This window comes from Peromyscus maniculatus, chromosome 3, assembly GCF_049852395.1.
Source record: "Peromyscus maniculatus bairdii isolate BWxNUB_F1_BW_parent chromosome 3, HU_Pman_BW_mat_3.1, whole genome shotgun sequence".
Taxonomy (NCBI): domain Eukaryota; kingdom Metazoa; phylum Chordata; class Mammalia; order Rodentia; family Cricetidae; genus Peromyscus; species Peromyscus maniculatus.
In genome coordinates this window covers 65,752,336-65,774,475 of record NC_134854.1, presented here as the reverse complement: position 1 = coordinate 65,774,475, position 22,140 = coordinate 65,752,336, and the positions used below count along the sequence as shown (strand labels likewise).

General features: G+C 46.4%; 1 protein-coding gene and 1 pseudogene across 3 annotated transcripts; one reads left to right on the top strand and one right to left on the bottom strand.

The window, feature by feature from the left end:
* Positions 1-1,453: 1,453 nt before the first annotated feature.
* On the bottom strand, positions 1,454-8,014 carry LOC102916280 (GTPase IMAP family member 9). Of its 3 annotated transcripts, none has more exons than XM_076566670.1 (2): positions 7,982-8,014; positions 1,454-3,068 (listed from the first exon to the last, which is right to left on the bottom strand). In XM_076566670.1, exon 2 carries the CDS (start codon positions 3,027-3,029, stop codon positions 2,166-2,168), a length of 864 nt encoding a protein of 287 aa, XP_076422785.1. In that variant the 5' UTR covers positions 3,030-3,068; positions 7,982-8,014; the 3' UTR covers positions 1,454-2,165. The 3 variants fall into 3 exon arrangements, with proteins under 3 accessions (XP_076422785.1, XP_076422786.1, XP_006995503.3); XM_076566671.1 differs by lacking the exon at positions 7,982-8,014 and adding an exon at positions 5,850-5,947; XM_006995441.4 differs by lacking the exon at positions 7,982-8,014 and adding an exon at positions 4,545-4,691.
* A 4,098-nt stretch (positions 8,015-12,112) lies between these two features.
* LOC121828215 (GTPase IMAP family member 1-like) lies at positions 12,113-16,143 on the top strand (annotated as a pseudogene).
* Positions 16,144-22,140: the final 5,997 nt, after the last annotated feature.

Here is a 22,140-nt window from a genome sequence, read left to right as displayed (position 1 = left end):
TGAGAGTAAGACAGTTGGTGTGAAATGTATCTGTGCCCTTGAAACATTTCCTCCCCTCATCAGCCACAGACATTTCCTGTCCCCTCACCTTCAGCTCCTCTCTTACTCATCACATGAGCTGTGGTCACTTTTCAGGGGAGAAAGGCAAGATGGAGGGGCCATGCATCCTGCCATTAACATGAGATGGTACCCAAAACAGGCTATGGGGAGAGGTTGGGAAATGGAGAAACATCTCAGGGAGATCTCAGCATACTAAACTCTGCTCAGTGTTCTCCTTGAGTGTCACTTTGGACTGGTATTGACCCCAAACAGAGCTTTCCTCTGCCTTCCACCTGGAGAAGGGACCTAGTTATGGCCGGCCACTCACAGCTCTATCTTGAGCAGGTGTGGTGTGTATACAGCATCTCTACCTTTAGAATCACTGTAATAGGGTTTTTAAAGCCTAAACTATTAGTAAAATACTTAGCAAGCTTGTTATAAACGGTAGCAAAATTGCCCTGGAGAGATGGACCAGTGGTGATGAGTGGCTGCTCCTCTGAGGACCCAGGCTGGATTCCCAGCCATCACGTGGTGACTCACAACCATCTCCAACTTCAGTTTCAGGGGATCGGACTCCCTCTACAGCCTCTGTGGGCTCCAGGCACACACATACATGCAGGCAAACACCTCCTTCCCCCATATAAAATTGTTAAAATAAGCTGCATGAAGTTCACAGCTGGGAGAGACCACTAATGCCACCACTCCCCTAACAGATTCCGGAATTGGCGTGGGGGGTGGGGAGCAGACTCTCCAGTTGTGTCCCCACTGCTGAACGCATTGGCCTCTAATGTATTGTCCAAAGTTCACGGTCACACGAGCAGTCCTAGCTAAATTCGGTGAGACATAAAGCAAAACCAAATGTCATAAATTTGAGGGAAATTTTGTTGGGAAGAAGAGGGAGTGGCCACGGTTGGAGGGAAGAGGAGAAGGTGGAGGGAGAGGAACCAGAGTAACCAACTTCATTAATAAAAACAAACTCATTTTTATTATTAGCTGTTTTGAAGCAATAGTTATTTAAAATATCCTTGAGAATGCAGGAATGGCCGTGAGGGGGTCTGTGTAACTATGTGAAAGAACTTTGTGCATTTTTGTTTGACTGTGTTCTATTTCCATTTAACAGCGCATCAGAGATTTCAAAGTCAAGGTAAGTTGGCTTATGGAAAATCAACTGCACAGTAACACTCTGGTCTCGCAGCTGTTATACACCACAGGCAGCCTCACATCCAACAGGTCTACTAGGGGGACCACAGGGCTGTGCAGGGTATAAAAGTAAAGCATTATCAGGGATGAGATACTTGGCCAAACTCCTGGGAGATGGGGGGAAGGGGGAGGGGGGGTGAGAGTGCACTGACCTCCCTCACAGCCCAGAAAGGCTAGAGGTGGGGGCAGAGACTGAAGCCCAAAGAAAGGGCCCTTCAAGTTCAGAAATGGCAGCTGTAAAGAGCCAGGTTACTAGAGAACGAAGTTAGGGTTAGTGGAAACTGGACCCTGTAATCTCCTCCATCCTCCTAATTCAGAGACCTGCACCTCATCTTCTCCCAGGAAGGTGGTGTGAAGGATTTTTGGTTTTGCTTTTTGTTTTTTCCTGAAGATTAGAACATCTCACAAAAATCTTGTACTTCCCAGCACTGAGCATTCATTCCACAGGATCATCCATGTCTTCTCCGTCACGTGTGGTGGAACTCGGGGGCCCACCACAGAGCTTCCAGCCAGCTTTCCTAATGACTTGTCCTTTTTAATAGTTTAAATTGTGTGTGTGTGTGTGTGTGTGTGTGTGTGTGTGTGTGCCTGCGTGTGTCCTCAAGAAACAGTCATTGCAGTCACAAGCTCACATCAGCCATGGGCCTGGATGGAGGAGGAGCTCATGGGAACCTACGCCGCCCTGCTGAGGAGTTAACCACGGATGGATTCTGGGAGAGGAAGAGTCATTGCCTTCCACTGTGCTCCTCCTGGTGAGCACACCATGCTCTTACAGATTGTTCTGAGCCTGTTCTCACACACATGAACCTAGTTAAACTCAGTGGATCACAAAGCAAAAAACATACCCAAACAAAAGACATGAATGTAATCAGAACATACTATATGCACACATGTATGAAACTGTCAAGGAACAAATGTCATTTACTTCACCATCTCAACTTGTCCCAAAGTTCTGAAAGCATTTCTCTTATCTTATTGAAAATATACATAAATATATTCTCTTCTGCCTCTTTCCTAATGTTTCTCATTTTCTCATCATAATTTCTCTTTGCAGAATCAATCTGTGCCTTCTTTTCTTTTTCTGCTTGATATTCTATTCTTTGGATTTCATCCCTGAATTGTTGATCATAAATTTCCTCCAGATTCTTTAGACATTGTTTCAGCCTTTTATCTACATCCTCATATATCTTTTCAGAAAAGTAGGAGCCCTCGTTTCCCCCCACCATTTCCTCTATCAGTTCTACCAGATGCTGTACTTGGTTTTCTTGCTCGGCCCCTACTGCTTTGTTATTAAAGGCCAGGTAGCGTTTCCCACACTGCAAGATGATATTCTTTAGCTTTTCATTTGCTTGGCCTAAAAATTCATCAAGGCTCTGGTCCTCCAGCTGGTCTTTTCGAGTAAACAAAACGATCATGTACTTCATGGCTTTCTCCCCAAAAAGACCCTTGACCAGATCAACAGTTTTCTGCTCTTCCTCGGTGAAGCGTCCAAGCTCCAGAACCAGGATGATGGCGTGAGGCCCAGGGCAGGAGTACAGGACACAGCGGCTGATTTCAGTGCAGGTGGTTTCCATGGTCTCCTTGGTGTCAAACAGCCCGGGAGTGTCAACCACCACAAGGTTTCTCCTCTCCCATTCCCTGCAGGCTTTCTGGCAGGTCTTAGTAACAGCATCAGCAGAAATCTTAGAATCAAATTCACGTCTCCCAAGGATGGTGTTTGCTGTGGCACTCTTTCCATTTCCAGTTTTCCCGACCAGAATGAGCCTTACCTCGGTGTTTTCAGCAGCCATGTTGAGGGGAACCAGCTCTGAAGATCAGGAATGACAGATCTTAAGGAAGGGAAAGAGAGAAATTGCCTGTTAGAAACTTGGGAACTGCTCCAATGCTTTCTTCTTCCCTATCCCTCCCCCTAACTGTTTGCAGTGTTCTGTTATCTCTGTGTATCCTTGTAGAGACAGAGAGCAGAAGCACTACAAAGGAAGAACTAGAGAAATTAAACACAAGAATGCTGCTCCATGTGATTCTGCAGGGAAATCCCAGGGGCTCGTTCATGCTGCAGTGTTCCTATAGAGGTCAAAGGATGACCTTGTGGGGTTGGCTCCCACTTTCCACCTTCACATGGGTTCTGGGCATTGAACCCCGGTTGTCAGGCTTGCACAGGAAGTGCCTTTACATGCTGAGCCATCTCATAAGCATCTCCACCACCACCACCACCCCCTGACACCTCCCCCAGCATACTTTTAAAACCCTGATAATCTGGATGCCATTTAAACTGTTTGTGATAGCACAGAAATGGTATTTCTACTCCTGCTACCAGCCTTCTTGCAGCACTGGAACAGGTACCATGCCCAATGCCAGGTCTGAGAGTTAAGTGCACCCAAACCTCTGCTGTGCCAAGTATTTGAAAGCCCAGCACATAGTGGGCTGACTGTAATGCCCAACATCTTACTATATGTTTTATGAAGAACTATGAGAAGCGTTCTAAGGCTGCAAACATAAGAAACAGTAAGGACGTGGAAGGGCTCATTCTCCTGATTTGACCAGGACACAGTTTCATGTGTGTCTTTAAACACCATATTGAAGTCAGAAATACGTTCATTTATCTCATGTTAATAAAAAAGAAACACACAGAGAGACAAAACAAAACAAAAAACCCAGGACAGTTAAAACAATCTGAATAACGAAAGAACTGCTGGAGGCATCATCCCCTCAGATTTCAAGGCGGTGCTACAGATGCTACAGATATACAGTCATAAAGGAAAAGAGCATCAGGGAGCAAAACAGGGGCCCTGAGCCACAGCTGCAGGCTTGTCCATGTTGTGCCTTCAGAGCAGCTAATCCGGCATTGATAGCTCCCTCCACCCTGCCCCATGCTCACAGATCCACACAACTGTCCATACAGATCTGTCTATTGTACAGTGGGAAGAGTCAGCACGCTGAATTCTAACTCTCCTCTGCCCAGGATGACCTGGGCAGCTAAGAGGGTCCTCAGACTTTCTGAGGCAAGAAAAGTGACTTAGATGATCTGAGCTGTCTCCCAGGTCGGAGGAACCTGCCTTGGAGACACAGAAATTTCTGTGAAGAGTGTCAGGCTACACTGTGTCCTGTGCCACAGCTACAGGCAGATTGGAACCGCAGCAAGCTAATTCCTCTCCTCGGCCCTTATCTCCACCACCACCACCACTCCCCCCAGCAGGGCTCTCCCTGTGGAGCCACGGGCACACCACCTACACCCCCATAGATGCCCCATCCCCTGCTGCCTCTCACAGCTCCCTTCCTCCAGGTCCCTTCCCAGACAGACTCACCTTCTTCTTCAGGAAGTGGTGAGAGTTTAAGGTCCCTCTGAGAGCCTGTCCTGATGCTCAACTATAGGAAGCAAAACTGCTTATTACCTAAAGCCTGTCAGTCAGGAAGTTCTAAGGGTGGAGCCAATGAAGAGACTGTTTGCCTTTAAAGAAACAGAAATATTGTCCTGTAACTTAGGGGGTGCTTCAGCGTTGTCAAGTTGAAGCCTTTTGTAGGGATGTCTTCTAAAATGCCAAAAAATTCCAAAAAAAGATTTTTAATTGTTTTGGATTGGTTTTTGTTTTTTTAAGATTCAGCCTCAGGTAGCCCAGGCTAATCTTGAACTCATTATGCATTATGGATGGCCTTGAATTCAAAGCTGAGAACCTGGTAGTTATTAGGTCCTTGAGGCTGATACCTCAATTGTTGGAGGAGTCTCCCCTATAGCTATCTCTCACTGGGGGGGGGGGAGGGGGCAGGGGGCAGCAACTGGGAGTTACTCAGTGGCCAGGGCAGGGTGGCTCAGTGGTCCCAGTCTGGTGCCAGGACCCAGAAACTTCCTGAAGAGCCACTGGTCCTTAGCCCACAGTGAGACTTGAAAATGCTGGTCTGATATCAGGGAAGGAAGCAGCAGCAGCTTGAGGGAGGCCTAAGGAGCAAAGGGCAGGTGGTCTTCCTTAGGCCACACCCTTCCCATCTGCACTGCCTGCAGAAGCTGCAGCCAGGATGGGCCAGGCAGTCAGGACAGTTCTTCAGGCGCAGCTCCCTACTCGGGTTCTTCTGATCTGTGGCAGGTGGACATGCAAACCCATCACAATGAGGCGCCACAGCAGGCTTCAAACCCATGTTTTGGTTCATGGCCAGGGTGATACCGAATACGCAAAGAGGCCTAGATCTTCAACTGTTTTCCTCATGTTCCCTCTAGCCATGTTAAGCTTTCAGACCTTACACGGAAGTTTCTGTTTCGTTTTTAATGAATTGTTTATCTGAGGTGAGAGATGTGAAGCTTGTCTCAGTTCTCGGCATCACTGCCCGGTTTCACTAGCACCCTTTGCTAAAGTGGCTGTTTGTTCTCCAGCATGTGTCTCTGGTACCTTTGTTGAAAATCAGATGGCTGTAACTGCATGGCTTTATTTCTTGGTGCCTTGTTCAAGAGAATACAGAATGTTGACCTGCGTTTCTGGGTTTGTGCCAGAACCATATATGAATAATTTCTAAGTCCCAATGTTAAAAAAAATCCAATATAAACAGGACAAAGGCCTTGGCACAACCTCACACAGGAAGATTGTGCAGATGGCAAGTGTTTTATGTGGAAAGACACTCACCATCGCATGTCCTCCAGGAAGCGTAAAACAGCAAGACACCACTGTACATACACCTCCCAGAACAGCGAAACTTCAGAACACTTGATGGTATCAAAGGCTGGAGCAGTGAGAACCTTATTGGTTACTAATAGGAATGCAGAATGGTACAGCTGCTTCAGAAGACAGGCTGCTAACATCTTACAAAATTACATACATTCTTACCATTTGATCAAAAAGTTGCATTACTTGACATTTATATGAAAGAATAAAAAAATGATGCTCTCATAAAACCCCCCACGAGCAGGTAGTATCAGTTTTATGGGTAATTGACAAGACTTGAAAGCAACCGAGATACCCTTCAGTAAGTGAGTGTATAAGCAAGTTGAGTATATCCAAACAATGGAATGTTATCCAAACACAAAGAATAAGCAAGAAGCAACCATGAAAGTATCTTTGAGAAACATAGGAGTGTAGTACTAAGCAAAGCTTAGTAGAAAAAATATGTCCTGATGAACATTCTGGAAAAACTGACATTATAGACAGCAGAGTTATCTGTAGTTGCTGGGGATTAGAGAGATGACATAAGTGAGCAGAGAACCTTTAGGGTGGTAAAATATTTTGTGTGATACTATATTAGTGTAACACAAACAATAAGAGGGCCAGACTATATTGTTTGCTCCCAGGGTCTGCGGAAGTGTCTACCAAGCAGCTGAGGATTCTAATCCCTCAGATCGTCAATGAAGCTAAGCACACTGAGTTCTTTAGTCCATTCGCTTTATTTCTCTAAGTCAATTCTGCAAGTGTTACAGGAAAACCCGTCTCTATACACAAACCATGCTCTTTACCAATGCATTGCGAGGTTAGAAGTTTTCAGGGTTGCAGAGAGAGGTGATAAGGATCCACACATAACTCAGTAATTGTCAGATAGATTAACAACCTAAAAGGGAAGAGTGACTAAAGGAGAATTCTGTTAGGGTCAACTAAAGGCTAAGATCAATTAAGGAATTTATGTGCTCAAACTATAATCTAGAAATGGCTAGGTGGAGTGTTAGATGTCAGTTAAGTCACAAGAAAGTAAACTGTCTTTGGCGCTGGTTTTCCCATATGCTCCTCCTGGCTGCAGCTGCTTTCAGATAGGGAGGAGGAGTGTGCTCGGTTGCTTGGCAACCTAAGTCAGAGCGTGTAACCTTTGGTTAGTAAAAGCACTTTCGCTCAGAGTAATTGTTGAGAAGAAAATCTAGGAATAGCACCTGGGTGAGGAGGAATTAGAACTTACTTTGCATAAGAAACGAAGCTTAGCATCTACTGCATGTATGCCCTGTTAGAAATCTCCTTAGGTCGATGGGAAATAACTATCTTAATTCAGTAACTAATAAGTGACTAAAACATCATCCCAGGAAGGTGAGCAATAAGTCTCCTAAATTAGGGTCTTGTATGAATAACCCGGGGTGAAGGTAAGGAGTTGAGGATTTAATTGCCAGTGGATATTTTTTCTTATCTGTAAGGGGGATGACCTAAAGTTTCTCTGCATTTATCTTTGGAAAAGGGGTATCTTATCTGAAATACTTTTGTCCAGAGAATGGCTCTGGCCAGATTTATGTTAATGAAAAGTAAACACAGCTGGGGGTAGCCATACAATTATCCCAAATGTATAAGGAGAATTATGCCCAATTAGTGATCAATCACACTGTTATAAATTCTTGAAGGAAAAGTCGAAGGGGGGAACTCCAACAGCACACAAGAAATTAATTGCAGGATACAGCTATACATTCAAAAGCTACTATCACCAAGACTCCTCAAGTCTTGGTTTTCCTCTGGAAAAGTCCTTAACTTATTCCAGGTGCTAGCTTTGCCCATATCAGCTGAACTCCTACTTCATATTCCCGCGGCTGGCAGCACTAGTGGCTATATGTGATTACGTGCTGTCCAAGCCAAGAGTGAAACAAATGTCAGCTGTAGACATCGGCCAATGCTGCAGCCTAGGCTGAGTGAGGACGAACGCGCCCGGGAGTACTGACAACAGGAAGGCTGTGCATGAGTGCCGGAGTGGGAGACATCACTGTAGATGTAACCAACCGTCTTATTAAATAAGAAACACAGAAACAATGTAAAAGAGAAAGCCGAGAGGTCAGAGCTCAGAGCTAAAATCTCACCCTTCCTCCTGCTGTCCCAGCTTCCCAAAAGAGAGACTATTTCCTGTGTGTAAGTCGATTTTCCAGTCATTCTGCCTTCTCATTGGTTGTAAACCCAAACACGTGACTGCCTCGTCACTGTCTGAATGTACAGGCCCCTAGGTCTTAAAGGCATATGTCTCCAAAGCTGGCTGTATCCCTGAACACACAGAGATCTATGGGATTAAAGGCGTGTGCCACCACCGCCACACTCTGTCTATGGCTCTAATAGCTCTGACCCCCGGGCAACTTTATTTATTAACATACAATCAAAATCACATTTCAGTACAATTAGAATACCACCACATTTCTCCTTTTCTATTTTAATAAAAAGAAAAAAAAAGCAAAAGGTTATAACTAACAAAAGAAAAACTATATACAAAAGTACAATAACTATATACAATATATACAAGTAATAAATACCTAAACAGGTATTTGACAAATCAGAGAAAATAATTCCATTATCTATCCTATTTTGGTAAATCCAAGATGTATCTAATGCACTTTCTATCCTAATTAATTTTCAACTATAACTAACTAGTCTTCAACCATAACTAACTAATCTTCAACTCCCTCAGAGACCCAAGAAGGGAATAATATTAGCTAACAAAAATAAAAAAACAGGAAGTGCATGCAAGCAACTTCCAAAAAAAATTGTGAGTTGACAGAAACAGCCAGCTTCCTGGGCAGTCACCTGAGGTTTCTCCGCAGTGTTGGGGCATCATCTTCAGCCTATAGGCTTAGTGTATCTGACAGACTCATTTGTGAAGTAGGATGTACACAAGGTCAACAGTTCAACCTCACATTGGGTGAGAGCAGTCCATGTACCAGAAACACCTGAATTCCACTAGTGTCCTGTCATGATTCAGGATTTTAAATTCTGGAAATTGTTGACAGTTTTTTAATTCAGCTGTTCATTCTTGGCTGTGTATATATGGCTTCATCTCAGCATCCCCTTCTTCTCCACATCCCTCTATTAAATGCCAGTCCACTTTCGAGAGGCATGAGCTTTCAGCTGCTGTTCCATTGCACAACAGAAGCCATCGGCCCTCTGCCTGTTAAGCTGCCTTCGAAGAAAAGGGCACCGTACCTTTTCCGGATGCGAAGGCCACTTCAGGGATGGGGCCATATTGTCCTGGCCTCAGAAGATGCCTTTTGATAAAGCCATAACCACACTTGTTTTGGCAAGAATCAGTAGTCCCTTGTTTCGTGTTCTGTCTGTCCATTTTGTCCTGTTGATTCAAGGATACTTTGTTGTCCAGTGGCTAACTTTTGCCACAATGAAAGTTGACTCCATATGCAGTTTCTTCAATGCCCATATTTTCTCTGAAGTAGATTGGTACTGCCAGGAGCCGACATGTCTCAAAAAAGAAAAATTTTCTAAGTTATTAAAACATTTTAAATGCCATATTCTGTAGATCTCTGAAGGGTTTGAAGATGACCTAAAACATCTCTGCTCAATTTTTAAAACATATCTAATATGACTACAAGTTCTATTGTAATGTCTAACTACTAACTTTCATTTCTTTATATCCTAATAGTTGGTAATAATAACATTCAAGGATCAGAAATTTGCATTACATTGTTAAATGAATGGTATAAATACAATTAGAAATATACATATAGCATTTTCTAACAATATCAGTTTCAAATTTGTATACAATATAAAACAATCCAATCCAATGTAAAGTATTTAAAACTAGTAATTGTCTTTTCTTTCTTTCTTTCTTTTTTAAACAAGAACCTTAAATCTAATCTCCTTTGCTTAGCCTTTTTCCTAACCCTTGACAATAACTTGTAACCAACCCCCCTAAATACTGAAAATTATCCCAGACCCAAAACCCATTAAAAAGACCCAAAAACCACCCACCCCACACCACCTCTTTGAGAATGTGGGCGTCGTATTCTTAAAATTGCTTCCTGCTGGGTATGGGCGAAGTTTTCTTTATCCTGAAAGAAAAATTTTAGGTTAATTGTCAAATTCTAGGAAAGGTAACTATATCCTTCATTATCCAGCCTGTGTATAATGCCAAAGTTCAGGGTTTATCTCAAGTCCTTATTCAAGTAGTCTTTGAGACTGGATCATCTCAGCTAGTCATCTCAAAATTGCTCTGAGCACCTTGTAGTTCAAAGCTGATCTGTGGATGATGTTTGTCAGCTTAATGATATTATTATTGTCCACATGGAATTGTTGTTGTTGTGGGGCCCCATCTTCTTTCTGGAGACTTCAGTTGATGTTAGGCCTGGCCGTGATTTCCTGCAGAAAACTGATAAGAGACTCGAACACAAAAACATATATATGCAGCTAGCCTTTTTTCTAGAATTAGTTAGTACTCTATATGACCATTCATATCTTAACAAAGTTTAAAATGTATATATATATATATATATTAATCTTGTAAATTTTGATATAAAATTTATACTTTAAGAAAAGTTTAAAGAATCAGAATAGAATCAAAGAGTTGAGATTAGTAATAGAATAGTCCCTTAATTAATTTTGCTTTTGTCCTGTACCATAGCAGAAGATGGCTCTTTTATTCTGGCATGATACAGGGAGTTTGCATTTTCCTTTTAACAACATGCTTGAGTTTAAAGAAGGAGAGAGTCATTCTCCAACTCCAAAGTCAGCTTTAAATTTTAATTGAACTGGGACTATTAGAAGACCAATAGTGTTAAATCTTTAGAGAAAAGTAGAAACAAACATTTAGGAAGACATAAAATTTTTTAGATAATATATACCCATACACCATTTCATTCTGTTTCTTGGGATAGATGATTTGTCCCTTTTCTTCAGTTGTCTCATTTGTCCAGTGTTCTTCAGATTCCTTAACCTTCACATCACTGTGTCTTTCTCTCAGTTTTACTAAGAAATTAAAACTTCTCTCTTAAAAACAAGACAAAATATGGAGGTTATGAATGGCTCAGAAATTAAGAGCACTTGCTGCTCTTACAGGTGATACTGCACACTCACCTGTTACTCCAGTTCCAGGGGATCCCACACCCTCTTCTGACTTCTGCAGACTCTTACATACAGGCACACACGCATTCACATAAAAATAAATAAATAAATAAATGTCTTTAAAATTAAAATGAAAAATAAAAAACAAACAATACCAGCCACAGAATCAGAGCCTGTCGGTGCAGGCCTATAATCCCAACTATTTGGGAGGCTGAGGCAGGAGGATCACAAACTCGGGGCCAGCTTAAAGGACAGAGTGAATTCAAGACCAGCCTGGGCAACTTAGTGAGTGAGACTCTGTCTCAAAATACGCATTTTAAAAGAGCTGAAGGTTAACTCAGTGGTAGAGTGGTTACCTACCACACACAAAGCCCTGGGTTCAATTCCTAGTGAGGAAAATAACATTTGGAGGCTGTAAGAAGAACAAAGAGAGTCTAGAATCATCTCCAAAGATAATTCAGGCCACCCAGGCCTGAATTGGTGATGGACACAGATGGAACCCTCTACCCCTAGACTTTTGGGTCTGGAGGGCCACAATCTCCGTGCCATCCTTTACGGCTGGGGCAGGCGGTATTCAACCAAGCACCACCTATGACCCAACTAAGCGCACTGGTGCTGGGTGGTTGGGCACCATTGTGGTGGGAGAGTACAGAGTTGGGAGATGGAAGACAGGGAGAGGCAGAATGGTTCATGGGCTGGGGAGAGAAGTGGATCCAGAGGGGTGAGTGTGGTGAGGAACTGGTTGACATGAATGGCCAGCTGGCCACTCGAGTCCAGGAAGATGTCTGGGTCTGGGCTATGGCCTAGGGCCAGGTATCGATCTGGGGCCCTGGAGCAGCAGATGGGGCCCTGAGGTGATATCTGTGGCTCCCTTCATCACTGGGGGTCCATGCAGGCGCCTGTGGTGGGGCCACATTGGTGTCTGAGGGCTGTGGCGCTGCAGAGGCCATGCCACCCTGGGCCATGCCAATCTGGGTGGCCTGCATGGCTGAAGGGTTGGGGGGAGCTATGGTAACGACCTGGCCTGGGCTGCTGTCGAAGACCCTGCCTGGGTCCATGATCCTGCCACAGCCAGGATCTGTGTGGATGTCCCTGGCCCATGATGCTGCCAGGGCCCATGTGGAAGCCCAACGTCTGGGCCACAACCTGTGACCATGCTGGCATCCAAGGGCTGTGCCACTGCCAGGGCAAGGGCTGTCAACTGGGGTCATGGTATCATCCAGACCAGGGCTGGGTCTGTGGCCATGCCACACACAGGGTCTGTGTTGATGTCTGAGGCTCCTGAGACTATTGAAGATTTTGCTGATGCTGGGAGGTCTAGGCTGCCCCCTGGGGCCATGTTGGTATCCAAGGGCCATGCTGCTGTGGGAATCATGCCAGTTCAGATGCCACCGAGGACATGGTGTCATCTGGCCCGGGCTGCTGCCTACAGCCACGGCTGGGGTCCATGGTCCTTCCACAGCCAGGGTCTGTGTTGATGTCTGTGGCCCACGTTGCCACCAAAGGCCACATAGATACCTAGGATTTGGGCTGCAACCTGGGCCTATGAGGGTGTCCGAGGACCACGCTGCCATCAGGGACATCCTGATCTGAGTGGCCTGCACTGTCACCTGGGGCCATGGTGTTTGTTGTCCAGGCCAGGGCTGCTGCAAAGGGCCATGTCTGGGTCCGTGACTCTACAGCAACCAGGGTCTGAGTTGATGTCGGGGCTCCTGTTGTCACTGAGAGCCATGCAGAGGAACGAGGTCTGACCAGCCACCTCAGACTAAGTCAGTGTCTAAGGACCATGCTCCACCTAGGACCATGCTGATCTGGGTGGCCAGTGCTGCCACCTGGAGCCATGGAGACCTCTGGACACAGGCTGCTCCCTGGGGCCGTGTCTGGGTCCATAGCCCTGTGGAGCCTGAGGTCTAGGGTGATGTTTATGGCTCCAGTTGCCACCAAGGGTTCTGCAGATGCCCAGGGTCTGGCTAGCCACCTGGGACCATGTTGATGCTTAGGGGCCATGTCGCTGCAGGGCCATGCTGATCTGAGGGGCCTATGATGCCCAGGCTGTGGTGGCATCTGGCCTGAGCTGCTGCTGAGGGCCATATGTGGGTCTGTGGTTCTGAGGCAGTTGTGGTCTGTGGTGATGTCCAGAGCCGGTGTTGGCATGTGGATCATTGGTGCTATGCTGTGCTGAACAAGCCCCGCCCTTCACTGGCCCTGGAATGGCTGGTCCTGCCCCTCTCTGGATACTGCAGCAGGTGAGCTGGCCCTACCCCTCAAGGGAGAGCTAGCCCCTACACTCGGGAAAGATGGCCCCACACCTCACCATAGGCTTGCTTCTCACCTAGGAAGCACACTAGAGCTGACCCTGTGGTTGAGGACACAGGTGGGTCAGTCCTGAGGGCTCCAGAGAAACAGAGTGACCTCATTTCCCCGGTCTGCCATGTGGTGGCATGGATGAGGGAAAGATGCCCTCTCTGCCTCTTGCTACCTTTGGCAAGAATGAGCACATGGATGAGGAAATCGGAACTGAGAGTCCTCTGAGACGCATGGAGGGGGAGGAAGATGGCAAGAGAGGAGGAAAGAGCCTATAGTAAGAGTCCTTTTCTCAATGTCCTGGCTGGTGTGGGAGCTCAGGGTAAGAAGTGGGTGGAGCTTCCTCGGGTCTGGAAGCCCCTGGGATGAAACAGCAGGGCCTGGGTCCTGCATTTGGCTGTGTCTCTGCCCTGCTGAGAGAAGCTCAGAGCTTTGACCAGCCTGTCACTGGTTCCTAAGCATGAAGGAGGATCCTAAACCTACTCTGGTCTCCACAAAGATGACACAGAAGATGGGAAATCCAGCAGTAGAGTGAGCCTCACTCACCAGGTCTCCAGAACAGGGGACTAAGTGGATATTTAGTATTTGGGGGATCAGGGAGATGACTGTGGGTAAAGGCATAAGCAGCCAAACCTGATGAGCTGATTTCAACTCCTGAGTCCACATGATGGGAGGAGGGAACTGCCTCCTGAAACTTGACCTTTAGCCTCCAGAGGACATGGTGGTATGCTCCCCATAAATAAAATACCATCTAAAAGGGGGGTATTCAGCTGCAACACTCAGGAGAGCGGGCCCTGCACCTCTCCTGGGTAGCACAATAGAGTCAATCCTGTTGGCGTAAGTGTGGGTGAGCCAAACCCGTGTAAGCATGGGAGAGCTGTCACCATTAGTCATCTGTCATGTAGTGGCATGGGCAGGGGAGAAATGCCCCCTCCCCCCATCCATCATTGCCTGAGGCAGGTGGGAGAGCTGTCCCTGCCCCTCATCAGGTGCAGCACTCAGGAGAGTGGCCCCTACACCATGCCTGGACAACACAGTAGAGCTGGCCCTGAGGACATGGAAGCAGGAGAACTGACCCCGCCCCTTGCTCATCACTGCAAAGGGTGAACTAGCCAGGGCCATGCAGGAGAGCTCATGCTGGTGGTAAGGACGGGGGAGAGCTGGCGGGCTGATTGATCATCCCTGCAACTACCCAGGCCCAGAACCAGGATTGAGTTGACCTGCCCTAACATCCACCCCATCTGTGATCTGCTGGAGCATGTAAAGGGACCCAAAGCTGCAGGATCTCCACGACACAGGGCAACAACAGGATAACCAAGAGGCGTTCCAGTGAGGATCCAGCATTGGTAGTCTAGCAGAAACCGGAGACCTCAAACCAGACCGATGACTCTTAGCAAGGAACACCTGCAATTAAGATATATGTAAAAAGGGTATATGTGTGACTCCCTGTCACACTATAACTTCCGTGATGAGACAGATGTTTCCCTTTTGTTTTTCTTCTTCTCCTTCTCCTTCTTTTAAATTTTATTTTATTTTATTTTATTTTGGGGGGTTGCAAGGGCAGAGGGTGGATACAAAGGGACAGAGAAATGAATGGGATAGAGATGCATGATGTGAAAGACACAAAGAGTAAATAAAAAGAAAGTTAAAGGGGGGGCATTCATTCTCTTTAGGGAGCCAGCTTCAGACAAGAGAGGAGGACGAGGGACGAGGGTGAGCTCTCTTCTCTCACTCTCTAACAACCCAGTTGAAAGCCCCACATTATCTCTGCTTTTGCAGAAGAGACGTGTCCTAGACTGAGCACTCCCTGCCCTTACACAGGGAGCACTTCGTGGGCTTCGATTCAACCCGTGTCTGGGACTGAGGGGCTCCCCTGTGCTCAATGGCCAGCATCTGGGGGGAACATGAGGGTCAGATCAGCATCAGGTCGGCCTGTGTGTGCAGGACCAGAGACCCTGGTGGACCCAGAGTTATGATGAGCACCTTCTGAAACACAGCGGGAGCACCTGCAGGTGCACAAAGAATCCAAATGCAGAGAGGAAAGATGGGGGGGCCTGAGCTCTGAGAGCCCAAAGCAGATGGGAGCACCAGGCTTCCAAGGGGAGCAGGCACTGTGGGTCCTTCCCTTTTGTGTGAAGGCTAGAACACAGGTGAGTCCCAGGGGAAAGCCATGACTCTGACTCAATGCTGCCATATCTGGTCCCCAGGCTCAGAGGAGGATTCACGGGCCCCACAGGTGCCCCTACTGAGGCTCATCCTGGTAGGCAGGACCGGGACCGGCAAGAGTGCCACAGGTAACAGCATCCTGGGCCAGGGGTGCTTCCTTTCCAAGCTGGGGGCTGTGCCTGTCACCAAAGCCTGCTCCTGGGCCAGCAGGAAGTGGGCCGACTGGCACGTGGAGGTGGAGGTGATGGACACCCCAGATGTCTTCAGCTCTGAGGTCTCTCAGACCGACCCCGCGTGCATGGAGACAGCCCGCTGCTTCCTACTGTAGTTGCCCGGGTCGCACGCGCTGCTGCTGGTCACCTAAGTGGGTTGCTTCACCACTCAGGACAGCCAGGCGCTGGAGTAAGGAGGACTTGGCTGGAGAATTTGCAGGATTACGACCAAAGTGAATGAGCTGGTGGTGGAATTTGGGAGGGAGTCGGGGGTGGGGTGGGGAAGCGTGTTGCCCTGAACAACCCTGCCAAGTGACCAAGTGAGGCACAAGCTGAGCAGCTGTTGGGCCGGGTGAGGAATCACCCGGAAGCGCACAGCTCCAATGAGATGTATGAGCTGGTGTGCTGCTGACCCCCAGGACCAACTTGCCAAGGTGGCCGAGATGGCGGCGGCACGCAGGCAGAAGGTCCTCCTGCACACGAGACTGCTAGCTGGGGTGTGAGTGTGGCAGAAAACCCATAGGACATGATACACACAGTATCCAGCGCCAGCCACCAACGCCATATACCCGCGGCCCTATCCCCTTTCGCCTTCTCCTCCTGTTCTCTCATTATCCCATCTAAGTTCTTTTCTTCTTTGTTCCCCCATCTTCTCTCTCCCACTCACTTCATTCTTCTCAGACAAAATCCCCGAGTCCTCTCCGTGAACTGGTGTGTAAACACTTACTAGCAGTAAGTCTTTGACGGTGCAAATGGAGGTTTTCAGGGTCCTCCGAAGAGCAGCCAGCCATAGTCAGCTTCATTTGCAGCCCCAAAGGGGAGTGAATCAAGAAGGTGGGGTCAATTAAGGACTGGAATCGGTTAATAAATCAGAAAGGGAATTTATGTGCTCAAACTATATTCTTAGAAGTGGTTAGGTGAAACGTTACTAGTCTGCGAGTCACTAAAATAAAGCTGCCCTTTTTTCCCTAAGTGACCGTTTCCTGGCAGGGCGGGGGAAGAGTACTCAGTAGGTAGGTAACCTGTGTCATAGCATGAAGTACCTGGTATGAAAAAGCCCTTTTGTTCTGAGTAAATTGAGGGGAAGTCTAGAGGTGCCCCTCTGGGCTGTGAGAGAAAAGGGGGTTAATTTGCAAAGAAATAAAGCTATGTACCTAATGTCCACCTAGCCTAGGCAGTGTCTCCTTACGGATATTTACCTTAATTCAGGAGACTAGCAGGTGGTATAGAATGCTATTCTGTCTTCCATTTGTCTTTGGATGTATGAGAAATATCTCAGATAAAATGCTTTTGTCCAGATCTGGCCTTGGCCTTGGATGCTAGCTAAAGGAGGTAATTACAGAAGGCTGACATCTGATTCTAATGCTAAAAAGAAAAAACAAAAAGCTTGGCAGAAGGAAGCCTTGCCTGTGTGACTGTTATCCAAATACCTTAACTATACAGGAAAAAAACTATGCCCAAAGAATGAGCAATCCACACTGTTTAGAAGTTCTTAGGAAAAAGAATCAACTGGGTAACTACACCGGCACACATGAAATTCATAGCAGGAAGCAGCTGATATATTCCAAAGCCAAATATCACCAGGACTCCTTGAGACTTGGCGTATCCTCTGGAAGGGCCCTTAGCTTCTTCCGGGTATTAGCTTTGTCATAGTCAGCTGAATTCCTACTTCATATTCCTGAGGACAGTATTACTGCCCCACTGGATGGGTCAGTCCTACCTGACAGATTATAAACTAACTTTGACCCATCCACTGATGATCAACTAGTGTCTATTTTGCATCTCAGGACCTAGGACTCTCTTTTCCTCTCTCACCTCCCTAAAATCATGCAACTAGAGCTCTCAGGCAGACCCACTTCCCTCCCAGGGCTTCAGTTTACTGAAACAGTCTGCCCTTTCCTCAGCTCTTCCCTCTTCTCTGCTGACCTCAGACTGCCCCTCCCTGTCAGGGAGTTGTCTTCCAGTCCCCTAGTCCACACACACACTGCACCAAGAGCTAGAATGAGCGCTGAATCTGTCATTCCCATAAATAAGTGCACTGGGTTATCTCATGGTGTTTTTTTTTAAATGTTTATTTATCTTATGCTCACTGAACAAAGAGACACAGAGGCTATCTGCAAAGACATGCAGAGAAGCACACATGCATGCATAGGCATTCCTGTGTCCACTATCAGAAGAGGACACACTGGAAGGGAAGGGTGCAGAGACTGTTCTGATCAACAGTGCCCATCTTTCCAGGAGGGGGTTGTCTTCTCATCCTTGCCCATCGCATCCTGGAGCACCTCTAATGCTGACTGCTGGTGCAGGGCTCGTGTGAACAGTCTGAATTACTTGGAGAGCCTATCACAGCATGGAAGGTATGACAGGTGGCCTCAAACTCACAGCAATCCTCCTGCTTCAGCCTTCCCAGTACTGAGGTTAGACGTGTAGGCCGACACTTACAGCTTCTCCTTTATGTTTGAAGAAGAGTTTTGCCAGATAAAGAATTTGAGGTTGACATTTTTCCCAGTATTTTGTGCCAACTTACTGATTTCTGGTTGGTGATGAGAAAGTGGCAGCACTCTTCTTCAAGGTCCCTTCTACATGACGGGCCACTTCTTTCTTACTGTTTTCAAGATTCTCTTCGATGTCTCTTGAAAACTTGATTATAATGTGCTCAGGTATGAGTTCCTCTAAGTTTATCCTATCTAAAGTTCATTAATGTCTTTGATGTGCAGATGAATAGATTTTGTTTAATATGATCACTATCTCTCCAGCTCCCTCTTCCTCCCTGCCTCCCCCTTCTGGGATTCCTATTACACATAAACTTCACAGGTCCCTAATGTGGCTGCTTTCTCTTAGTCCCTTTTTGCTCTCTGTTCCCAGAGTGTACATCTCAATTGTCCACCTTCCGGTTCACTAGTTGCTTTTTCTGCTTGTTCAAATCTGCGATCAAGCCCTGCTGTGAACTTTTCATTTTATTATGCTTTTTGTCAACTCCGGAGCCACTACTTGGTGTTCTAAACACAATGTGCATCTCTTTCCTGGTGCATTCTTTAAATGTTCTTTAACGGGGCAATCCTTTAAACATATCTTTAGTTCTTTAGACATGTCCCCTTTGCTTATTCTGAAAGATTTTTAGCAGCTGACTTGAAAACCTTTTGTGGTAAGTCTTACATCTGAGCTTTCTCTGGACAGATTCATTGGAATTTTTTTTTCTGTATACAGGCTGTATTGGTTAACTTCCTGCTTCTGTGACAACACCATGACCAAAGCACCTTGTAGAAGGAAGCATTTACCTGGACTTTTGGTTCCAGAGGGGTAAGAGTCCGTTGTGGCCAGGAGGTATGGAAGCAGGGGTGTACAATGATGGAGTAGAAAGCTGGTGGCTAGCATATTGAATAGAAAGCAACCAGCAGAGAAAGCTAACTACAGGTAGGATGAGGCTTTTTACTCTCAAAGCCCAGTCCCGCTGTCAAACTTCCTCCAGCAAGGCCACACCCCCTACACCTGCCCAAACAGTGCCAACAACTGGTGGCCAACTGTTCAGGTACCTGAAACTATGGGGACATTTATCAGTCAAACCACCACATTAGGTGATATTGTCTTTGCTTGCTTAATTTTTGTTGAAAATGGACTCTTTTAAATAATAGGGTGTGGTGATTCTGGAGGTCAGGTCCAGGTTGCCTGTGCCAAGGTCTGTTTTTGTTGCTGTTGTTTTTGTTTTTGTTGAGTATTCAGATCTGATTCTGTAAAGTCTGTGCCCTTTGGCACATACACATGTCGCTGAAGTCTGCTCAGGTAGTCCAGTGGTCAACTAATGATCAAACAAAGTGGCTTAGATTCCTGGACTGAGTAATTCTCCCAGACTGGAGGAGTTCTTGGTGTGTGTTTTGGGACACATCTTCAACACTCGCCAGGGGTGCACAACTCTGCCTTTATTTTGTGTTCTGCCTGTGAAGAGCCTCAAGACCAAGCAGGAGTGGAATCTTGCAGCATGCCCTGGTCTGTCCTGAGCATTCCCCAGCCCCAGTCATGTACACACTGTCCATGTGTGCTCTCCTGGGTTCCCAGGAGTATGTCAAAGCTTTTCAAAGTCCCCACGGGGAACTCACTCCTGACCTTTCCTCTTAAATGTTCCCATATTTGTCATTCACTGCCCCATTCATCTGTGGTATTAAACAATCGTTCTCAAGAATCATTCATAGGGAAAAGACTGTTGCCACCAGGCAAGCTGTTAGACCAAAGACAAGCCTTTCTGTAGGGTCTTCCAGGAATCCAAAAATGTCAGTTCTCTAGGAATGGGGTTCTGAGGGAACTCCAAGTTTATTTGACTCCCCTTCAGAGAAAGCTAGGTGGTGGTTTTCATGGTGATTATAGATTACATTATGGTGTTTATTTAAATTTTTTGTTTTATTTTGTTTTTTGTTTTTTGGTTTTGTTTTTAAGGCTACAGAAGATTTTTGGATATGGAAAGTGAAGCAAATCAACCACAAAACTTAATGTTGTTGCTGTGTTTCTTCAGTTGCCATTTTTATGCCCAGTCCACGGTTAGGACACAAAGTTCTCAGGTTTTGTTTGTTTGTTTTTGAAGTAACAATTTTTGGAGCACTTTGCCGTTACCACAGACATCACTTCACGGCACACAGAAGCCTTATAGACAGAACCTGGCTTCAGTGAAGGCTGGGTAAAGCAAGTCTTGAAAGAGTTCAGTCCTAAGAAACAGCAGCCATGACCCAGACCAAAACATCATGATGACCATAGCTTATGTAAAGACAAGAGGGAAGGATACAGTGAAGAGCTATAAAGTTGTTGTTGTTGTTGTTGTTGTTGTTGTTGTAACTAAAAGAAAATGTCAAGTTTCACTGGAACTTAACAAATAATGACACCATTCCCAAATGGGGATCTATAGAAGAAGAGAACATGTAGCCAGTGGAGTGACTAGGAGTGTCACAGGAAACTCATGGCCTGATGGGAGCAGGAACTGTCAGAAGAAATAGTAAAGTTCCTGGTAAACGTTTCCATGTTAACTTCCTGGAGACAGAGTGACCAATACAAATGAGGGTGGTGACATGCTGAAGACATGGTGACCAACAGAGCTGAGAAGGTTGACATCCTGGAGACACAGTGACTGATAGGGTTGAGAGACAGGCTTGCTAATCAGCGCTGCGGAGTGTGCAGTAGCTTCAGGTGAGTCAGATAAATGCAAACAAGTCACAAACACCATCCACCAGGCGACAGATTTCAGATGCCCATGCCGTCCGCTCTCCAGGCAACCTCAGAAACGTGTCCAAGGGACAACAAGACCTTGCTGGGGTCCTAGCCACAATATCAGGTGGGGTGGAGGCTGGGGGAAGTCATAGCTGTTGTGAGCATAACCTCTTGCTAAACTTCAGGGCACTGTTGACTTAAGAAAAGCAAAAGCTAACTGTGCTGCCTGAGACTGTTTGGGGTGTGACACTTTTGCGCAGACTGGATTCTGCTCAGTCTAGCCCTTTCCTCTGCAGGAAACACAAGCTGTCAACACCATCTGTGAGGACAATGTAGGTGAAAAATAACAAACAGGAACTGTATGTGGCTGAGGGGAGAAATGTGTTGTGCTGATAATAGTGACATTTTTACATCCTGTCTTTGTTGAGCACATCCTGTGACTATTGGCCTAGCGGTGAGGGAGTTTCTAAGATTGGGTTGATGTGAGAAGACCCACCCTAACTGTAGGTCACAACATTTCATGGGCTGGAGTTTCAGGTTGAGTAAAAAGGGGAAAGTGATCTGAGCACCACTATGCATCATTCTTTGCTTACTAATCTTGGTCAAGAGGTGACCAGTTGCCTCCTATTCCTGCCACAGTGCCTGCTCTGATAATAATGGACTGGACTTTCAAACTATGAGCCAGAATAAATTCTTCTTTCCCTCCCTTCTCCCTTCTCTCCTTATGGTTATCGTGTGTTTGACCATAGCAAAGTGCAGAGGAACTAATACAGTCCCATTGATGGGTGAGCTATGGCTGCCACCTGGACACTGGGGCCTCCCTGTGTTCACAAATAAGCAGACATGAAGAAAAACCTCATCCTAGTGGCATCAACTGGCCCTGGACAGTGAGAGGAAGTCATGTAGCTGTGGTACAAGAGGCACAGAGGAATATATGTGGCCCTCCATCCTGGGACCAACTGCCTCTGAGAATGGGCAAGGACAGCCACCTCAGCCTAGGGGGTCTATGGTCACCAGGGACCTTTCTGATCCCTCAGGAGTGGTGATTTTGTCACAGCAACAGGAAGTACCAAGATGAACAAAGGTAAAAGCAGGTGAGTGGCTTTGAGAACAGGGAGCTGGGGAGGAGGGTGCCTGGAGCCAACTGTAGTCTGAGACGGGTAGAATGCAGGGCCAAGACTGCAGTTCAGCCTGGAAATCTTTTTCCAGTTTCCCTGGGAAAAGCCGGATCCTGAAAGAAGAGCGTCCTAGACACAGGTGGGCAGTGAATGTACATGGAGCATTCCAATAGCAAAGGCCTCGAATGTTCT